Here is a 19,588-nt window from a genome sequence, read left to right on the forward strand (position 1 = left end):
TTTGCATGTCCTTAGTTCTTGTCCACCCACTTTATTTCATGAAATTATCATAACAAATTAATGCCCACTTTTGGTTTTTAATTCTAAATTGCTATTTGTTGAGTCTTTTGATATTGGGACACATGTCACATTTTGATAAGTCCATGGATAGATCTTAGTTATTTATTTATTTATTAGAGTAATAAAAAATATACAAACTATATATCTCCTTAAATAATAAAATAATATCATAAGTTTTTTTTTTTTTTAGAAACATAATATCATAAGTTAGAGAAATAGAAAAAAAAAATGATAAATGAGTATTCTTTCGTATTATATATGAAAAGAACTAGGTTTTAAAGCATACATAGAGAGATGCAGAAATATGCGAACCTTTTTTTTAGAAGAAATATGTGAACCTATTTTCTTACAATATTAAGCGAATCTATTTAGCAAGGTTAAATTAATACATTCTTTATTGCCCAAATGAATATATACAATAGGTAATATTGCTGGTCACATCAATAATGACGCGAATATCTCATTTTTCACTTATTGACAAATGTGAAACTTTTACTCAAATAAATGTAAAAACTTATGTAAAGGGAGTTAAGCTCAAAAAATTCACACCAACAAGTGTAATTATATTGGAGGTAGCTATGGATGGGTCTTTCTTCATTGCCACATTAGCGATGCACAAAAGGGTTAAAATAGGGGAAAGATCGTAGAATCAAATTTGCTTCTTAAAAGACATTAAATGATATAGAGAAAGATAGCAAGAGAGGTAGGAGAGAAAAGGGAGAGAAAGGACTCTCGGATAAAGCTATTGAATAAAGGAAAACCTAATTTCGAACCTACGTACTAAATTAGAGAAAATAATAGTATTTGGTGTTTTTTGAAGTTAGGAAGCACATGAGGTTTGGTGGGGCATTAATCCCCATCACCCTCTCTGTTATTCAATTATTCTCATTCTTCGTCTCTCATTCATTTTTTATACATTTTTGTGATATTTTAGGATTAAAGTTATCAAAAGTTAGCTTAATTGTAAGAGTGTTTTCACCACAATCCATGTTTTGGGTAGCGTGACCCTTAAACAGTACTTTTCTTCAAACTTTAAATCATAATGCTTATTAGTATTAAAAAAAAAATATATATATATATATATATAAATATATATATATATATATATATATCATAAATTGTTCAAGCTCAAGTACTAATTTACTCTTTTGTTCTGAAATTATATAATCCAATAATTAAAATCTTTTTAACCAAAATGTTGTGTTTTAAAATGATGAATATTCCGTAATCAATCAAATGCAGGGAGGGAGCAATATATATTGCGCCATCCCAAGCTCGGAAAACTTAAAACTCTTGTTGAACTCACTTGTTAATCTTCAACTTAAGAAATGGGAAGGAATAGTAACTATTTTACCCTCTGGCTGAAATTTGCATGAAATGCCAAATATATGATGACAATTGTGAGTTATTTTTTTCAAACATATAAGTCTAGAATCTATCCTGAAATTCACATTATTGTGATCCTAAAGGAAGAGGTGAGGCTTATATATGGACGATGGGAGACAAAAGAAGGAATTTGTGTAATTGGTCCAAAGTCCTTGGATTCTGGCTAAAATGTTCATTTGCATGCACTTGGATTCATCCTCTTGTATCATATCATGTTACGTTTATACCTTCTAATGTGGGGTTGGAGTTGGACTATATTGGAGAATATATAGGACCACTACGTCCTTGTCCAGTTTGCCTCATCACATCACTTTATACATACATACATACTTGTTCATCTTGCTATTTTACGTCATGTTTTCACAATTAGTACCACGATGATGTGACAGATCAGTACCAAAATTATCCTACATGTGCTCTTTGTATTGGATTAGGATCGGCGCGATTATTCTAAATGTACCCATTGTATTTCCCTTTTTTTTTTTTTTTTTTTATTCAACTTTAAATCTCGGTCATTCATATCTATTGCATCAGTTGCAATACTTAGGATATTGCACATGATTTCAATTCCATTGTATTCCATTGAAATCAGTAACTCATTATCATCTCCTATTAATTTCTCAAATGGTTAAGAAATGGAGAACATAACCTTTGACATGTAGCTATTTCTTGGTGGAGTAAGCATGATTGAGATCATTGAGATTTTTTATTCGGTCCAAACTTATCTTTTCCCATTATGTAAGTGTACAAAAATGGATTGAATGCACCGAATGGACCGAAGGGGACCGAATAACACCAAAGTGGACCGAATGGACCGAATAAGACCAAAGTGAACCAAACTTATTTGAATTGGACCGAATAAGACCAAAATGGCTAGAATGGACCAAAGTAGACCGTATAGAACCGAATTGGACGGACTGAAACTGAAGTGGACTGGACAGAACCGAATGGACCCCGTAATGACAAAGTCGACCGAATGGGACCGAATAAGACCAAAGTAGACAGAATGGACTAAATTAGACAGAAGAGGACTGAACAGAACTTAATGGACCGAATAGGACTAAAGTGGACCGAATAAGACCAAAGTAGACAGAATGAATCAAAGTGGACCGAATAGGAACGTATGGACCGAAGAGGACCAAAGTACACCTTATTGGACTGAAGTGGATTGAAAAGGACTGAATAAGACCGAAGTGGACATAATGGACTGAATAGAACCAAATAAGACCAAAGTGGATAGAATGGACCGAATTGGACAGAAGTGGAACGAATAGGACCAAGTGGACCAACTAGACTGACCGGGAATTTTTTAGACAACTAAAGTTTTTTTTTTTTTTTTTTTTTTAATGTGTTTCCTAAGAAATATAAAAAGTAATATCAAAGGGTTTGAATTTTATTGCTATTTATTTTTTTTACCTATGCTACTCATTTTTTTTTTATTTTTTTTTTACATATATGTTATGTACATATAAGGGAAATCACTAACCCTATCCCAGCGCTTTTGGGCTTCCTGTACCAGCGTTTTTGAAAAACGCCGCTATAGGCCTCCTGTGGCAGCGCTTTGTAAAGCGCTGATTTTGAGCCGCCATAATAGGATTTCCTACACTAGCGTTTTCAAAAAGCGCTGGTACAGGCTTATCTATTACGACGATTTGTAAAAACGCCGGGAAAAAAACGTTGGGACAGGACGATTTTTTTGTAGTGACTCTAGTTCAATATGCGGGATTTTTATTAATAAGTAAATTAGACCATATAATAAAATGTAAAAACTTAATCTATAGTCTACTTATTCAATATTTTGAAAGCAAAGGTCCATTTGGAAATTGCTTATTTTGCTAAAACTGAAAACTTTTTACTGAAAGTATGTAAAAAAAAAAATTAAAAAAAAAGGCTAAAAGTTGACTTTTGGAGCAATGGAACCTATTTTAGAAACAAAAATAAGCTAAAAAGTAAAATAAACTAACTTTTTCTCAAATCTCAAATGCAACCTGAAAGTTCAAAAACGTGTACAAAAACATTTTTGAACGTTTAGACCCCCAAAAACCAACTTAACCAACACAAGCAATATGTCAAACAACAAGTGTGCGGAAACTTAACATATGCTATAATATGAAATTGGTTAAACAACTATCTAAGCCATAACAAAATAAATCACAGCAGATAATGTAAAGGCAGAGATAGAGAGGAAGGAAAATGCAAACACAAAGATAACACCCGATGTGTTATCGAAGAGGAAACCGAAGACCTCGGCGAAAAACCTCTCCGCCGCCCTCCAAACGGTAATCAATCCACTAGAAAATACAGTTGGGATACAAGGACAGCAATAGACCCTCCAAGCCTAATCTACCCAGTGCACCTAAGCCCTCCAAGCTTCTTGCTCCAACGAGGTTGCGCCGAACCTTTTTCTTTTCTAGCTTTCCGGATTCCGCTACTACACCGTAGCATCAACCAATGAAGATTGGCTCCTTCCTAACTGCTTCCCAGAACTCCAAACGACTGTCTCACAGAGATGATAATGGTGAGAACCAGGTTTGGTATAATGCCTCTCAAGGTTTTGACAATGGAGAGGAAGAGAGTGAGGGATTTTGATGAGACTCTAAGGTAGGGATTGTGTGTGAAACAATCTTGTTTTTCTTTAGGGTTTCTCTCTCAAAATTCTCTCTGGAAGCTCTCTTTCAATCGTGGGTTAAAGGGGTATTTATACTAGAGTGAAGAGGAATGTGAAACGTCAGGTTTTTCCAAAACAGGGGTGGCTCGCGGCTTGACCTCGCGGCTTGACCAAGTCGCGAGATCCAGTCGCGAGTTAACCGTATGGCCAGTTGTCCTGTTTTGTCCTGTAGTGCTCCAGCTAGCATGACTGTTCATCTTCCAGCATGCTTGGCACGTGTGCAGCTTCTGGCGACTTGCAGCCGCGAGTCCACCCGCGAGTCCCAGCCGCGACACTCTGTTTTCTTGCACACTCTTGAGCAAACTTCACTCTATCTCACTCACTACCCTTACAACAAACCCACCTAAATACAGAGTTACTAAATGCTGAATTACAAGCAAATTTGGCACGGAATAAAGCCAATTAGATGGTTGAATAAATTCAACCTTACACAACCCAAATGGGTTGAAAAAGAACCACTCAACTTTGTCAATAATCTTCTATATTAAAAGATTTCTATAAGCTAACTTTAGTTCTATAATAATATTTTTAGGGAAAAAAAAAGATTTCTATCAATATAATTTTGTGAATTTCACAACTTTCATATGACAAAATATTGTGTCAATACTTCTAAAATGCTTGAATCTACAAAAGGTGCCTTAAAAATTAGAGAGAAAAATAAAAAATAAAAAAACTACTAATAAACTGATAATCAATAATTGCATCAACCAATAAACTAAATTTAGTAAATTTTATTGAAATTAACACCAAGAAATCGGAAAGAAGTACCTTTTAGGAGATTTTAGGTGATATTCATCACAACCTGAACAAGTTATATATTTTTCAACATAACCTCTGATATGTAACTGTTTCTTGGCAGAGTTAGCAAAGGAACTTAGCATGATAACTCTACTACAGTTTTTTTTTTTTTAAAAGAAAGAACTCTACTACAGCTGATAGCATAATATGATTTTATTTTTTTCTAATATTTTGGTGGGACCGATAATTTAGCATGAATTCGTGATAACTACATGAGAAATGGAAATGCAATTACCTTTTTTATTATTTTTTTGGAAAATCGGAAATGCAATTACTTATGGGCTTTCGTTAGTATGTGAAAAAAATAAAAAGATCAAGAACATGACATGAGTGAAGTTTTTAAGAAAAATTTGCGACCAAATTAAACACTTTCAATTAGATAGATATCAATGAACCCTGAAGGTAACTCAAGTTTTTCCTCCCAGAAAAGGGAAAGTTTTATTTAAATAAAGAAAAATAAATAGGCCCATTTGGGCCTAGAGTCCAAGCTACAATTGCAAAGTCTAACTAGGCCCATCTATTTGTTCCAAATCTTAGGCCCAGTGTGCATGCCAATATTGGGTTTTGCTTGTCTCCAAGACCCACCAAAAAAAATTATGATATAGCCTTATTATGGTAGACGAGGCTTGGAGTTTGTGAACATGGTAGATGTGGCACAAGATATAAAGTGTTGTTCCCATGTAAATTCTTTGTGAATATACAAAATTGCTATTGGGCAAAGTCTATTTTTCAAAGGAGTTTTCCAATAAGCAATTCATGATGGTTAAATGCTTTTAAAATACATGAAAGTTTGTTCAACAAGTAATTGAAAAAGGTTTTTTTTTTTTTTTTTTTTTTTTGAATTTTAAATTTTTAGGGAAAGTAGTTGAACAAATTTAAACTGGTTTGGTTGGTCAAATTCACTATGCGCATAAAATTGTTAAAATACTTGAAGAAAATAAAAAGTGTCTAAACATGTTCAACTGTTTCCTTTTTCTTTTCCTTTTTCAGTTTTCCATTCACCCTTAACAAAAATCACGCATATCAGCAGCTAAGAAAGTAGAGTTCAAAATCTATGATTGATTTTATCAAAAAAAAAAAAAAAAATCTATGATTGATGGCCTACAACCTGAACAATATAATATTCTTAAGTCTTGACCAGTTTAAACTTGTTTAGTTTTATGAGAGTATAAACCAAATATATATGACAATCTCTCATTACAAGCAAGCAAACAATAATAAACTTTCACATATAGCATCATGTCCATATTTTATTTGTTTGATTGATTCAGAGACAAATCACATGCAGTCATGCTCATGCACCTTCTTTTGTTTAAATTCTACGTTAGCTAAATAAATGTATATATATGGCATTATGGCATCAAGGAATATCTTCATTTTTAAATTAGATTTTGATATCCTATTGAGGTTAGTGCCTCATTATTTTAGAAAAAAGTTGTCTTCTTCACTAACTACAACAATATTTAAAATATATGCCATCTTAATTTTATTGTATTCGATGAATGAAAAGTAATTTTTTTTAAATAAAATTGACCAAAATATCGTGGCTTTCCTTTTACCAAAGTATCATTACCGATCCTTGGGTAATATGTGCAACTAATTTGACCAAGCTGTTTGAAATCAAATAATAAGATCTTTAATATTTCTACCCTTAAAACGGGATCTTTGTAGCATAATAATTAGATAAGCATTTGTTAATATGATTTTCCATGCAAATGGATGTCAAATAAAAAAATAAGAACTTTTGTAGTTTGTATGCAAATCAAATTCGATTCGAACTCTTTTTTCTTTTTTTAATTCAAGAAAAGAAAAATCAATAGCACAATAAGGAGAGATATTTGAATCAATTATACATTAAACAACAAGACTCTTTGTTGCAAAACAAAACCAAAAAGACAAAAAAGAAATAAGAAGGAGAAACAGAAAAAACCGCGAGACTCTCAACAATTCTAAATGCAAACCTCTTTTTTTTTTTTTTTTTGGGAATCCACAAGATGCAAACTTTACTCTCTTTTTTGGAGAAACTTATATGGTCTAATCATGGAGATTATATCTCACCTACTGTCATCAAGTCATATAAATTCTATTACACCAACCAAATATCCACTAATCAATGTCATTAAAAAAAATCTCCACTAATTAAATATGATGCACGGTTTACGATCCCATACATAATGCTACTTTAATATATTCTTTTCTTTTCTTTTTTGAGAAGCAAAATATAGAGAATGAACTTTAATATATTCTACCACAACTTTTTGATAATTTTTTTTTAGGAACTTAGTATAGAAGTTTTTGTTTTGTTTTGTTTTTTTAAAGAAGAAACTTAGGATAGAAGTTGCAGAAACTCAAATTAGTTATTGGTCAAAGATGCTTGGCTAAGAATTGGATTCCACCAGTTCTCTAACTCCACGAATATGATTTTCCAACATGATTGAAGAAAACATTAAGTATAACTATTGACTTAAAAACACACAATCACATTTGATTTATAGCCCATTTACATGCCCAAACCTCAAACTAGGGATCGAATTTGATTTATACATTCCTTAATTATTACATGCTTTGATCAAAATCAATGCTAATACCAAACCAAAATAATGACTCAAAAATTGGGGCACATTTGGTGTTTGCACTTTGCCCAAAAGGAACTCTGGGTATTCCTTTCGGCGTGCAAACCAGTAAAGAATTAAAAATCGTTTATTTGACAGCTTTTCTCACTTTTTAAATCCACCCCACCAAGCAAAGAACCACTTTGAGATTTTTTATTATCATTTAAAATTAATAAAAATAAAAATTCAGATACCCTTTGGTCTTTCTCTTCCACTTTCATCACCTATTATTATTACCATCAAAGAATGGCCAAATAAAGGAACAACTATAGCAGGGACGGAGGGAGATTTGGACTTAGGGAGCAATGGCCCCTCCTTTTTTTCTTTTTTAATTAATATATACATAAACACTAATTTTAGCAATTATGTTCTATAAAACTATACTTTTTCCCCCTTAACATTATTATTGATTCTTTTAAGAGTACTAATCTAGCCACAAACTTTTCTATAACATTTTTACAAGCTGTTAAGGTAGTAAAATTTTATTAATTTGCATTTAGATCCATCACTTACATCACATTTTTACTTACTAATAATCACTCACCACATTAATAATTTGTAAAAAAAAAAAATTATTTCTAGCATTTTCCTCCTTTTAAAGGCCAGAACTAAAATCTAAAGAAAAATAAACAATCCCAAAAAGTTATTCAATAACAAAAATTACCAATAGTAAAGCTAAAAAAAATTAAACTCAATCAACCAATTTTACCCAAATGAAACAACCTGACTATGTAAAAAAATTTTAACAAAATAATTTTGTCTAACAGCAAAGCTGCACCCCTAACTTCAAGTCCTGACTCTGTCCCTGACCTATAGGTTCATTCATAGTCTTGTACCCACAACACACCAACCAACCTTTTATCTTAATTATCAACCCAAAAAAAAAAAAAAAAAAAAAAATAAACCTTTTATCTCTATCGTTTTCAACTGGATTTTTCTCTTAAAAATACAATAAAATCTTTTTCGACCGGATGCTAAGTACCCGTTTGGATTCAAATTATAATGTCTACGTCTACATTTTTTTTTTTTTTTAGAAGCACGTTTTGTGGCTATGGTGCTTTCCAAGGTCCTGTGCACTATTTATGAGACCCACAAATCTCTTTTTTAATCAAAATTTTCATTAAAAATGGGTCCTACGGTACTATTTACACATTTACAAATTATTTTGATACAGTGTTTTCAGTTTTCAGCAAAATAAATAATATCCAAACAAACTTTAAAAATAGAGACCCTATTGCATGACTTTTGTGGGTCTGATATGTGTGGTGGTAGTTACAAATTAGGGATAATTACAGTAAACCCACCTGTGGTTAGGCCCGTTTTCACTGTGCCTACCCGTGGTTCAAAACTTATCACTTTGCCCACCTGAGGTGCCTTCCGTTAGGGATCTGTTACCCATCTCTTCGTTTGCCGTTAGAAAAACACATTTTTAGAGAAACACAAACATAACAAAGATCAAAAAGTAGGGTTTTTATTTCTTAAGAACTTCTATAAGAACAAAACACAGGAATAGCACAGATCAAATGCTCAATGAAATCACTTTTAATCAGGAGGATGACGCAGAGGTGAGAGTATAGGACAATTCCTTCAATAAAGACTTCATCAAATAGTTCCTAACAATCCAATTACATGCTCCACACTTGGAAAACCCATTGAAACGTGGATTAGGAAGCAATTACAGAACCCAAAAAAGAATTCACAAAAGGGTTTATAAATTCTGAAACATTTCAAGTAAGCAAACGATATTAGTCCAATTTCACACTTTTTGATTCAACAATCAGCTCAAACTTCTGGGTTTGTTCAAATTTAAATTTAAAATTAAATAAATACAAAATAAAAAACCCAGAAAAACACAAATCCAGAAAAACACAAGCCACAAATCCAGAAAAAAATCATCAACGATCGCGATTCGAGATCGCGATCTTGCGAAGGCGAGATCGCGATCGACGCTTCGCGAGATCGCGCCGTCGATCGCGATCTCGATCCGGCGCGATCTCGCGAAGGCAAGATCGCGATCGACGCTTCGCGAGATCGCGATCGACGGCGCGATCTCACGAAGCGTCGATCGCGGTCGTCGGACTGGAGCTCGCGAGATCGGCGACCCCATTACTAGCACATACCGGACTCGCAGGAATCCACAATCTCCAACAACTATATTTATATGTATGAATTTTTTTGTGATTGGTTGCAGAGAATGGAGGACAAGGATCAACAACAAAATATATTTCTGGTAATTTGTTTTCTGGGATTTGGAATTTTTTTTTTTTTTTTTGGGTTTGGTTTGGTTTGAATAAAAGTTGGAGAGATCTATAAAAAAAACAAAAATAAAAAAGGGGTAATTACAGTAAACCCACCTGTGGTTAGGTCCGTTTTCACTGTGCCTACCCATGCCTTCCGTTAGGGATCTGTTACCTACCTCTCCGTTTGCCGTTAGAAAAACACATTTTTAAAGAAAAACAAACATAGCAAAGATCAAAAAGTTAGGACTTTTTATTGCTTAAGAACTTCTTTGAGAACAAAACACAGGAATAGCACAGATCAAATGCTATTCCTGATTAAAAGTGATTTCATTGAGCATTTTTTTTTTTTTTTTTGGTTTTTTTTTTTATAGATCTCTCCAACTTTTATTCAAACCAAACCAAACCCAAAAAAAAAAAAAAAATTCCAAATCCCAAAAAACAAATTACCAAAAATATATTTTGCTGTTGATCCTTGTCCTCCATTCTCTGCAACCAATCACAAAAAAATTCATACATATAAATATAGTTGTTGGAGATTGTGGATTCCTGCGAGTCCGGTATGTGCTAGTAATGGGGTCGCCGATCTCGCGAGCTCCAGTCCGACGACCGCGATCGACGCTTCGCGAGATCGCGCCGTCGATCGCGATCTCGCCTTCGCGAGATCGCGCCGGATCGAGATCGCGATCGACGGCGTGATCTCGCGAAGAGTTGATCACAAGATCGCGCTGTCACGAGATCGCGATCTTGATCGCGATCGTTGATGATTTTTTTCTGGATTTGTAGCTTGTGTTTTTCTGGATTTTTTATTTTGTATATATTTAATTTTAAATTTAAATTTGAACAAACCCAGAAGTTTGAGCTGATTGTTGAATCAAAAAGTGTGAAATTGGACTAATATCGTTTGCTTACTTGAAATGTTTCAGAATTTATAAACCCTTTTGTGAATTCTTTTTTGGGTTCTGTAATTGCTTCCTAATCCACGTTTCAATGGGTTTTCCAAGTGTGGAGCATGTAATTGGATTGTTAGGAACTATTTGATGAAGTCTTTATTGAAGGAATTGTCCTATACTCTCACCTCTGCGTCATCCTCCTGATTATAAGTGATTTCATTGAGCATTTGATCTGTGCTATTCCTGTGTTTTGTTCTTATAAAAGTTCTTAAGAAATAAAAACCCTACTTTTTGATCTTTGTTATGTTTGTTTTTCTCTAAAAATGTGTTTTTCTAACGGCAAACGAAGAGGTGGGTAACAGATCCCTAACGGAAGGCACCTCAGGTGGGCAAAGTGATAAGTTTTGAACCACGGGTAGGCACAGTGAAAACGGGCCTAACCACAAGTGGGTTTACTGTAATTATCCCAATAAAAAAACAAATGCTCAATGAAATCACTTTTAATCAGGAATAGCATTTGATCTGTGCTATTCCTGTGTTTTGTTCTCAAAAAAGTTCTTAAGTAATAAAAAGTCCTAACTTTTTTATCTTTGTTATGTTTGTTTTTCTTTAAAAATGTGTTTTTCTAACGGCAAACGGAGAGATAGGTAACAGATCCCTAACGGAAGGCACCTCAGGTGGGCAAAGTGATAAGTTTTGAACCACGGGTAGGCATAGTGAAAACGGACCTAACCACAGGTGAGTTTACTGTAATTACCCCTACAAATTATCTGCCAACGGGGGCTTGGCTGAGTGGGTAAGGCTCGTTCACTTCATGCACCACACCTAGGTTCGAGTCCCGCTACCCACAGGAGTCCATTGGTGGGCATCCTTAGTGGGGTTGACCCCCCACACGGTCTGGTAGGAAAACGGGTTGCGCCCATGCCGGACTGGCGCCCTGCTCGAGGTGTAATATAACCATAAAGACTCCCATTTTTTTTTAACCAAAAAAAAAAAGTTACAAAATTGTCCCAAGTGGTCATCTATATTGCTACCCATACTTACTACAAGTCTGACAGATAAGTGACTTGGTTGGTGAAAAATCCAGAGTCACAAAATGAATTTTGTGTAAAGATTATAGTAGTACCCTTGACATCTTGATTTTTTTTTTTTTAATTAATAAAGATGTTTATGATTTAAATCCTTAACTATCAAATGTTCTATTTTTTTTACTTAATGAAAATTAACCTAACCGACTTTTTTTTTTTTTTTTTTTTTTTTTTTTTTTTTTTTGAGAAGACTTGACCAACTTAAGTGGTGGCTTGTTTGGAAGTTTAAAAAATGAGGGAGAGTAATTCAATTACCTTATTTGGAAGTTTTTAAAGGAAGGAGGGAGAGGAGTTTGGAGGGGTTTCAACCACTTTTAACCCTTCATTTTTAATTCCCCCAAATTGGAGAGATTTGGAGGGAGAGTAGAGTAGATAAATTATTGACTAGATAAATTTCTCAATTTACCCTTTCTAAATTAATAATAGACCAATGTTCAAGTCCATTTTTCAAATAGGGGTAAATTTGTCTATTTTAATCATTTCCTCTCCTCTTCATCATAATTTTTAAAACATCCAAATAAGGGGAAGGGCTAATTACTCCATTCTTCCTTACTAATTTTAAAAATATCCAAACAAGGTAAAGGGAAACCATTCCCCTCTACTCCCCCTACTCTCCTCCCTCTCTATACTTCCAAACAGGCCAATAATCTTTTCTGGACCAATTAACTAGCACAATTTTGGTGAGTGAGTTGCATTTACATCTCTAAGGGGCATTACAAGGACCAAGTCAAATAGTGACATGGGATGACATAAGTGAGAGTGGGAAAAACAACAATGTAGCTTCCAAGGTAGAAATTAACCTTTGGGTGCCAACTACAGTAGATCATGGTAGGGGTGAATATGCAGGGGGTACAATGAGGCCCGAAGATTGAGGGAACCAAGGGGAATTTGGTGTACAAGTCCCCAAAAAAAAAAACTAAAAACTAAAAAGGAATCCTATCACCAAACTGAAAACAAAGTTGGTAACTCAAATTTATTTTAGTCAGCATAAAATGCCTAACTCTTCAACCTAAAATGATTGGTATAGGTGATAGGTTTTTATACGTAACTCAATAACTAACCTGTGACTAATCTTAGGGTGCTCACAAGTCAAATTGGATTATGGGTTGTTTGAATATAATTTATTTTACTGGAATTAAAAACTAAAAACATTATAACAAAATAATTTTTAAATATGTGAATAATACCGTGTGATCATTTTAATTGAAAAAATTGATGAAAAGTGAAATTTGTAGATCTCATACACTGTTTACAGGACCTATAAGACTGATAAAGAGACTGAAAAATCAACAAGTAACTACTGTTTATAAACAGTAACATAAACCGTAACCGTTGTCCCTCTAAACGCGCGTGCAGTTAAAAAAAAAAAAGAAAAAAAAGAAAAAAGAAAAAAGAAAAGAAAAACAACCTCCGGATCCAAACCGCACCTATGTTTAGTGTCAATCTACCACTTAACCCAACTTTGTTGAGTCAGCTTTTCTTTCCACGATTATCTTTGGACAACTCCGACATAGTCTTATCTTTGACTCAGTGGTTAGGTGTCAAATGAGTGGTGATGAAATGAAATTAAAGAATAAAATCCATAAACCATAAATATCGCTATGTTGCCATTTATGTAGAATGTAAAGAGTCAATGAGGACCAAAGGTCTTCAATCTCGTTCTAGGCTCAATAGCGTTAGACATAGGGCCAAAGATCTTTAATTTCCTGTGGGTTTCAATGACATTGTGCAAAAGACCGAAGGTCTTTGATCTCTTTTTGGGCGGTAATGGTGATGAGCAAAGATTTGAAGGTCTTCAAATTTTTTTTAAGGTTTAACAGAGAGAGAGAGAGAGAGAGAGAGAGATTAGGGTATGAATATTGGACGGGTGGAGTTAATCGGGTGAGAGTGTCGTGTCGTGTCGTGTCATCCACTTGACATCCCTTATCTACAAGAAGGGTAAAACAGTCATGATTCAGTCAAAGTAAATAAAAATATCTACGCATCACCAATCCAAAAAAAATGCCATTCTCGTAAATCAAGTGAAATCCAAGCCCACTCTTCCCCCCCTCACCAGTAGCAGTACTACACGATATGATGTGATGTGAAATGACACATCCACGACGACTGTATGTGTGTGAGAGAGAGAGAGAGTCATTTCTCAGATTCGTCCCTTGTTTCAGTTTTTTCCTCTAACCCCTGTAATTCCATTTCCATTTCCATTTCCCCAAAATTCACACACAAAAACCTAACTTTTAGTTCTCAGATTCAGCAACAGAAAATCAACAATTTCTCACTCTGATTCTCTCTCTTCTCCTCCTGCCTCCTTCACGGTAATTTTTTTTCTCCACTACAAACTCACAAAATGGAAATCGAAAATCCAAACTTTCTTTTTCTTCTTCTGATTCTCATTTCTGTGTTTGTTTTTGCTTTTACAGTGATTCTGATTGGTTTCTCTGAAGATCTGATTCAACTAGTTTGGCTGAATTCGCTGGTTTGATTTTCGATTTCGGTGTATTATGGCGAAGATCTACAAGTTTCAGTGGTAAAAAAGCTGTGATTTTTTTTTCTTTGTTTATTGTATAGTAGAGTGAGAAAATTTACCAGATCTAGTAGTTGGTTTACTTTTACTGGGATCGGGTTGACTCGGACGAGTTGTTACAGTGACTCAGTGAGTTGTTAGTAATGGAGACACTCGTCGTTGTGGCTCAGCATAGAAACCACCACCAATACTATAGTAGGAGTAGTAACGGTGAGGCCCATGGGTCGGGTCGGTTCGGTTTCCGATTCGGATCATCGGTGCCTTCTACAGGGATCAATTGCCGGAGTTACCAATCTGGGGCAGGTATACTCCCAACCCCATTCAAGGCTTTCTATTCTCCTGTAACCAAACATACCTGTTCACCATCATCACCACCTTCACAGTCACACTCTTCATCTGATTGCAACACCACACACACTAGTGCCAAAAGCACTCCTATTGATATTGTGAAGAAAGGTTGTGAGAAAGAGAGTGCTTTTATTGGTAATGAGAGTGCCACTGGTTGTAGTTGTGAGTGTGAGTGTGAGTGTGGGTGTGGGTGTGGGAGTGGGGGTCTCTCATTTTGTGAGCTCTGGGCTGGACCCACTTACTCAAACTCACCACCCCCGAGTTCTCTGCCCATACCCAAGTTTTCGCTCAAGCCGAAACGGACTGTGTCGCTTGATTTGCCATCTGGGTCGGATTTGGTGGCAGATAACAACCACCACCCAATTGCTAAGTCTGCACCCCCATCACCTACTAGGGAGCATAGCAATTGCACAAGGGATATGTTTGCGACCAAGACTCTGCGTCGCATTCTCAATCTTGATGTTGATGATGATGAGTGAGTGGTAGGGGCCATTCTTTGGCTCCTGTAAATAGGTTTAGCTTTGAAAATGGGTTAGTGTTAGATTGTATATAGAGTGAATAAATTGGTTGGCAATGTTAGTCGGTATGTTCAAGTGTGTTTAGCTTTCAGTAGTGGTGCCCAATGGTGATGGCTGTGGTGGGTCGACAATCTCCGGATTCCTTAATTAGAATTAAGGTGTAGATGGGAATTTGGAATTGGACTTGGCTGTGGTGGGTTGATAATCTCTGGATTTCGTATTAAGAGTTGTGGTGGCGATGGGGATTCAGAAATGGAAGACTTGGCTGTGGTGGGTCAACAATCTCCGGATTTTGCATTAAGAATTGAGGTGTAGATGGAAATTCAGAAATGATAGAGTTGGATTTAGATGATGGATGTATCTCTATGAGAGAGGTAGGTTATATTGTATGGGGTTTTGCGATACGGATGGAAGCTAACTTGGGAGGTTTACGAAGTAGAAGGGGGGAGAAATGAATGGGAATATACTTGAATCATTGCTGGTGCTGTTCTTTGCAATGGGATGGAATGGCAGAGTGCTGTTCAATCTATTGGACCTGAAGGAAATCATGTTTCTAGTTGAATGTTGGAAATTATGATTTCAAGTTCTTGGAAAAGTTCCTTACAGAATTGTTAATTTTCACTAGTCTGTTCCTACTTCTTAGGTTTAGGTCTCTGGTTTCAGACACTGTATATACTGTAGAATCTTGAACTCGCTATCTTAACAAACCCTGTAGGCTTCTGTTTCATTTTTGTTACCATAAGCTTCTTTTCTTATTCTTAAAACTTTAGCATCCTTCTTTTTTCTGAATAGCCTAATTGATTAGTCTCTTTCTTCCATGGATCAAAGTTGCCAAAATTGGCTGCTCAGATAATCTCCCTTCCTATAGATTCTTACCTACTTATCAATATTCTCCCCTCTGCATACTCACTGTTTCTTTTGTTTATTTAGGATCTGACTCCTTTCTGTACACTTTACAAGGTGTTCATTCCCTTCACCATTTTCCTGTTTTTTATGAGGGAAAAGTGGGAAGCGATAGGGATAGTAGTAGTCTGCTGCTTCTGCTTCTTCAGTTAGTAGGCCTAATCCGTGTTGCTCTTTACTCTTGTAAGCCTTTTGTGGTCCTCTTGTAGTTTCTTGTTCTTTTGAGTGCAGAGAGTCCTTTCCTCTTGATTTCTGTAAGGCTCATCTTCATTGGAGGTTGTTGATCGTACCAAGCCATGCACAAGGTAATGCAATCTTGAATTTTTATATCCTATGCTATAGTATTTTTTGTAGCACCATCTAATTGCTATTGTTTTTTCTCAACATTTGTGAAACAGGAGACTGTCGGAGAAGCTGGCTTCACTAGTAGGATATGTTTGTGCTGGATCCAGTGTGTCTACATAAGTCTTGTGAGGAGCTTGCATGAAGTTTCTTCGTGTTGTCGCTTCTGTTAGACAAATGCATAATGTGCAAGTTTGGTTGTATGGTCTTTTGTTCCATGAAACCCTTTAAAGTAGCAAAGTCTATTTGTAGCGTTTGACTAAGTTGTTGTCATCTTATCCATTTTCATGTTATATTTGATGCTAGTATTTTCTTGTTTTTCATTTAGGTTGATGTTTTGCCATCAGTCTGGATTGTGATATATTATTATTTCTAGTATTAATGTTATTATGTGCTCAATTATGATCTACTGCATTATTGCTAGTGGTACAAAATCTTGGTTTGGAACTTTCTTAATTTGAATGACCCTTTCAAAGCCAATTTGAGTGTCCGGTGAGTTGGGGAGGGATAAATGAGTCTCGTGCCAATTGCATACAATAGGTGATTATCAGAGTAGATATCAACACCACCACCAACCCCCCCCCCCCCAAGTATCCATTGGCTGCTTTACCAAAAATTGTGCTGATTTTAAGAACTTGAACAAATCTTTGGTGTATTTTTTGCTCTTTTTGTGTGTGTGGCAATGTATAACTTAAAGAACCTAATGCAGGGGTCTGATTAAGAACCGTTTATTTAGTTGAAATTGAAAATATTTTGCTGAGAAAGTGTAGAAAAAAAAGTTAAAAGTTAATTAAATAGTATAATGAGACTCATAAATATTACCAAAAAGAAGTTAAAAACTCAAATAAGATAAAGCTTACAGGCTCATGTCAAACAGGCTCGCAATGTAAATCATGATTCTGAGGTTTAAATCATGAGCTCTTTTGTATGACACCGTTGTTCTTCTGCACGCCAGCTGTGGCAAAGGCAAACCTTTTATTCTCTCTCCCTCTCTATCTCTCTCACTCACTAACGTGTGCTCGTTGTTGGATATGGTAATTTGTTTTTTTATTTTATTTTTTTGGATTCTGAAAAGATTGTGATTTTATTGTGTAAACACTGATTCCTGGGGTTGTTTATCATTTTATAGACATTAATGTAAAAAGCGTCTTATTTTCCTTGAGTTGGATTGAAATAAAAATTTCTACTTATCACAGGCAGCTGCACATGAACGGGTACATTGATGTTTGATGCTGTCTGTGTGATACTTTAAAATTTGAAGGGTGTGGATTTTGCTCACTGCTAAGACTCATTCACTTGCTGACAGCTAATCTGGACATGGGGGGTCCAAAAGTTTAATAAATCCTATACTTAAATCCATTGGTGAGGTCACGATCATCCTGGTGCCTTTCTTGTCCCCAAAGTCCTGGGCATCTTATGCTTAGATACCTTCTTTAATCTTTACCCTTTAGCATGCGCTTTGCAAAGGCACTTTAACAAAAAAAAAAAGAATGATTTTGTTCCGTTGAAAAGGAAAAATGAAACCAGAAGAAGCTTTGAAGGGTTGTACTCACTATTATCGGCGAACTGTTTGAATCTTTAACCGTTCAGTCTACTCAAATTCCCAGAGCATCTATCCTATCATTATGACATTTGGTACTGAAGTTCAATGGCCAATACAGTCAAACACATTTTCAGTCATGCTCTCAATTCTCAATTGCAAAATACTATCAGTAGACTTTACTGGTAGAATCCTAGTATGAGTCTCGGTTAATTAAGTTGGATAGAACTTGATCATGGTGTTCAATTGACGTGATAAAGTACCTGGACACTTACATTAAAGTGTCAAATTTACAATTTTATATGCCACTTTAAAGCATTTGGTACTCGGTCCAAAAACAAGGGTGGGTGGCTCGGCTGCTATATTAATCAGTTTATGAAACATGCATTATATCTGCACAAGAATCTTTTTCTAATAAAAGGGTTCCTAAGATTTTCTACTGTGAACCAATGCAATAACTCATATTTGGATTTTGGTATTGCATTATAGAGTGTTTGCTGGTATATATCTGCAGTTTGATGTTGGCATGATTGTTGAAATATTGCGTAGCATGTGATTGATGATGAGGTCTTGGAGTGCCAACACCACCGATCACATAATGAATCAATAAGTCATCTTCCAACTATTTGAACATTAACGTTGTAGTACATCAATTTGTCCTTTTGGTTGCCACTAGTATTTACTATTTTCCTTACATCTATTGTGATGTTTGCCACTACTATCCTTCTCTAATATGCATTGGCTACAATTTTGTGAGCTTTGAATCACGAATGAAGGGTCATTTTCATAGCAGAGAAGCAGAACTACAAGCCGAAAAGAAAACCAAAATTTCAAGCAACAGACAAACGAACCAAGAATGTTAACCAACCACATGTAGTAAACAGGATCAAACAGTTTGAACAGGGACGTCTCCGGCATAGCTAACCTTTCTGTCCTGCTCAGTGTCTTTTATCTCCTACAAGAAGCAATTCTAATCTGACATGTAATTTTCTGATATAAAAGTCTCATCCCTGTAGGCCTGAAGTACCAAGCATAATGCGGTGCATCCAAGTTTCATCATAGTTACAGTAAACAGTCTTCCCAACAGACTAATTGCCGAGTGTTGATGGCCATTTCGAAAGCCCACGTGGAAGGGAGAGGCCCAGCAACACGGACAGAAAAGAGTTAGCAAACTGATAGAAAACTCATTAAGCCCAAGTGGCAGGAATAATGGATCACAGACCCATGAGATGAACATATGGGCCTTGAAGAGGTAAATGAGCTTAAAGGAACCCGAATAGAGAGAAAAGCAAACAATGGGCAGTATATGATGTGAAAAAGTGAGAATGGGCCACGGCAGGCCCAGTATTGAAAACAAAGAAAGTAAGGGGTTGATGGCTGTTGAGGGTCATTTGTGAGAATCCAAGTAGAAAGAAGAAAAGCCCAACAATAAGGGCAGCAAAGAATTGGCAAACAGATGGCAAAACCATTAGGTCCAAGCAGCAGGAATAATGGATCACAGACCCATGAAATAAACAAATGGGCCTTGAAGAGACAAGTGAGCTTAAAGAAGCCCGGAAAGAGAGAAATAGCATACCCATGAGCAGTATATGATATAGAAAAGTGAAAAATGGCTACCGCAGGCCCAAAGTAATGCAAACAAAGAAAGTAAGGGGTTCATGGCAGGCCCATGAA

The 19,588-nt window shown here is 35.6% G+C and overlaps 1 protein-coding gene across 1 annotated transcript; it reads left to right on the top strand.

Annotated features, from left to right (window-relative positions):
• Positions 1-13,755: 13,755 nt before the first annotated feature.
• On the top strand, positions 13,756-16,783 carry LOC126710464 (uncharacterized). The gene is made up of 3 exons (XM_050410928.1): positions 13,756-14,054; positions 14,160-16,337; positions 16,431-16,783. The coding sequence occupies exon 2, from the start codon at positions 14,407-14,409 to the stop codon at positions 15,088-15,090; it is 684 nt and encodes a 227-aa protein (XP_050266885.1). The 5' UTR covers positions 13,756-14,054; positions 14,160-14,406; the 3' UTR covers positions 15,091-16,337; positions 16,431-16,783.
• Positions 16,784-19,588: the final 2,805 nt, after the last annotated feature.

This window comes from Quercus robur, chromosome 12, assembly GCF_932294415.1.
Source record: "Quercus robur chromosome 12, dhQueRobu3.1, whole genome shotgun sequence".
NCBI lineage: Eukaryota > Viridiplantae > Streptophyta > Magnoliopsida > Fagales > Fagaceae > Quercus > Quercus robur.

What these genes read in the sequence shown, in the direction of transcription:
- LOC126710464 (XM_050410928.1), top strand. Translation starts at nt 14,407, where the DNA reads ATGGAGACACTCGTCGTTGTGGCTCAGCATAGAAACCACCACCAATAC.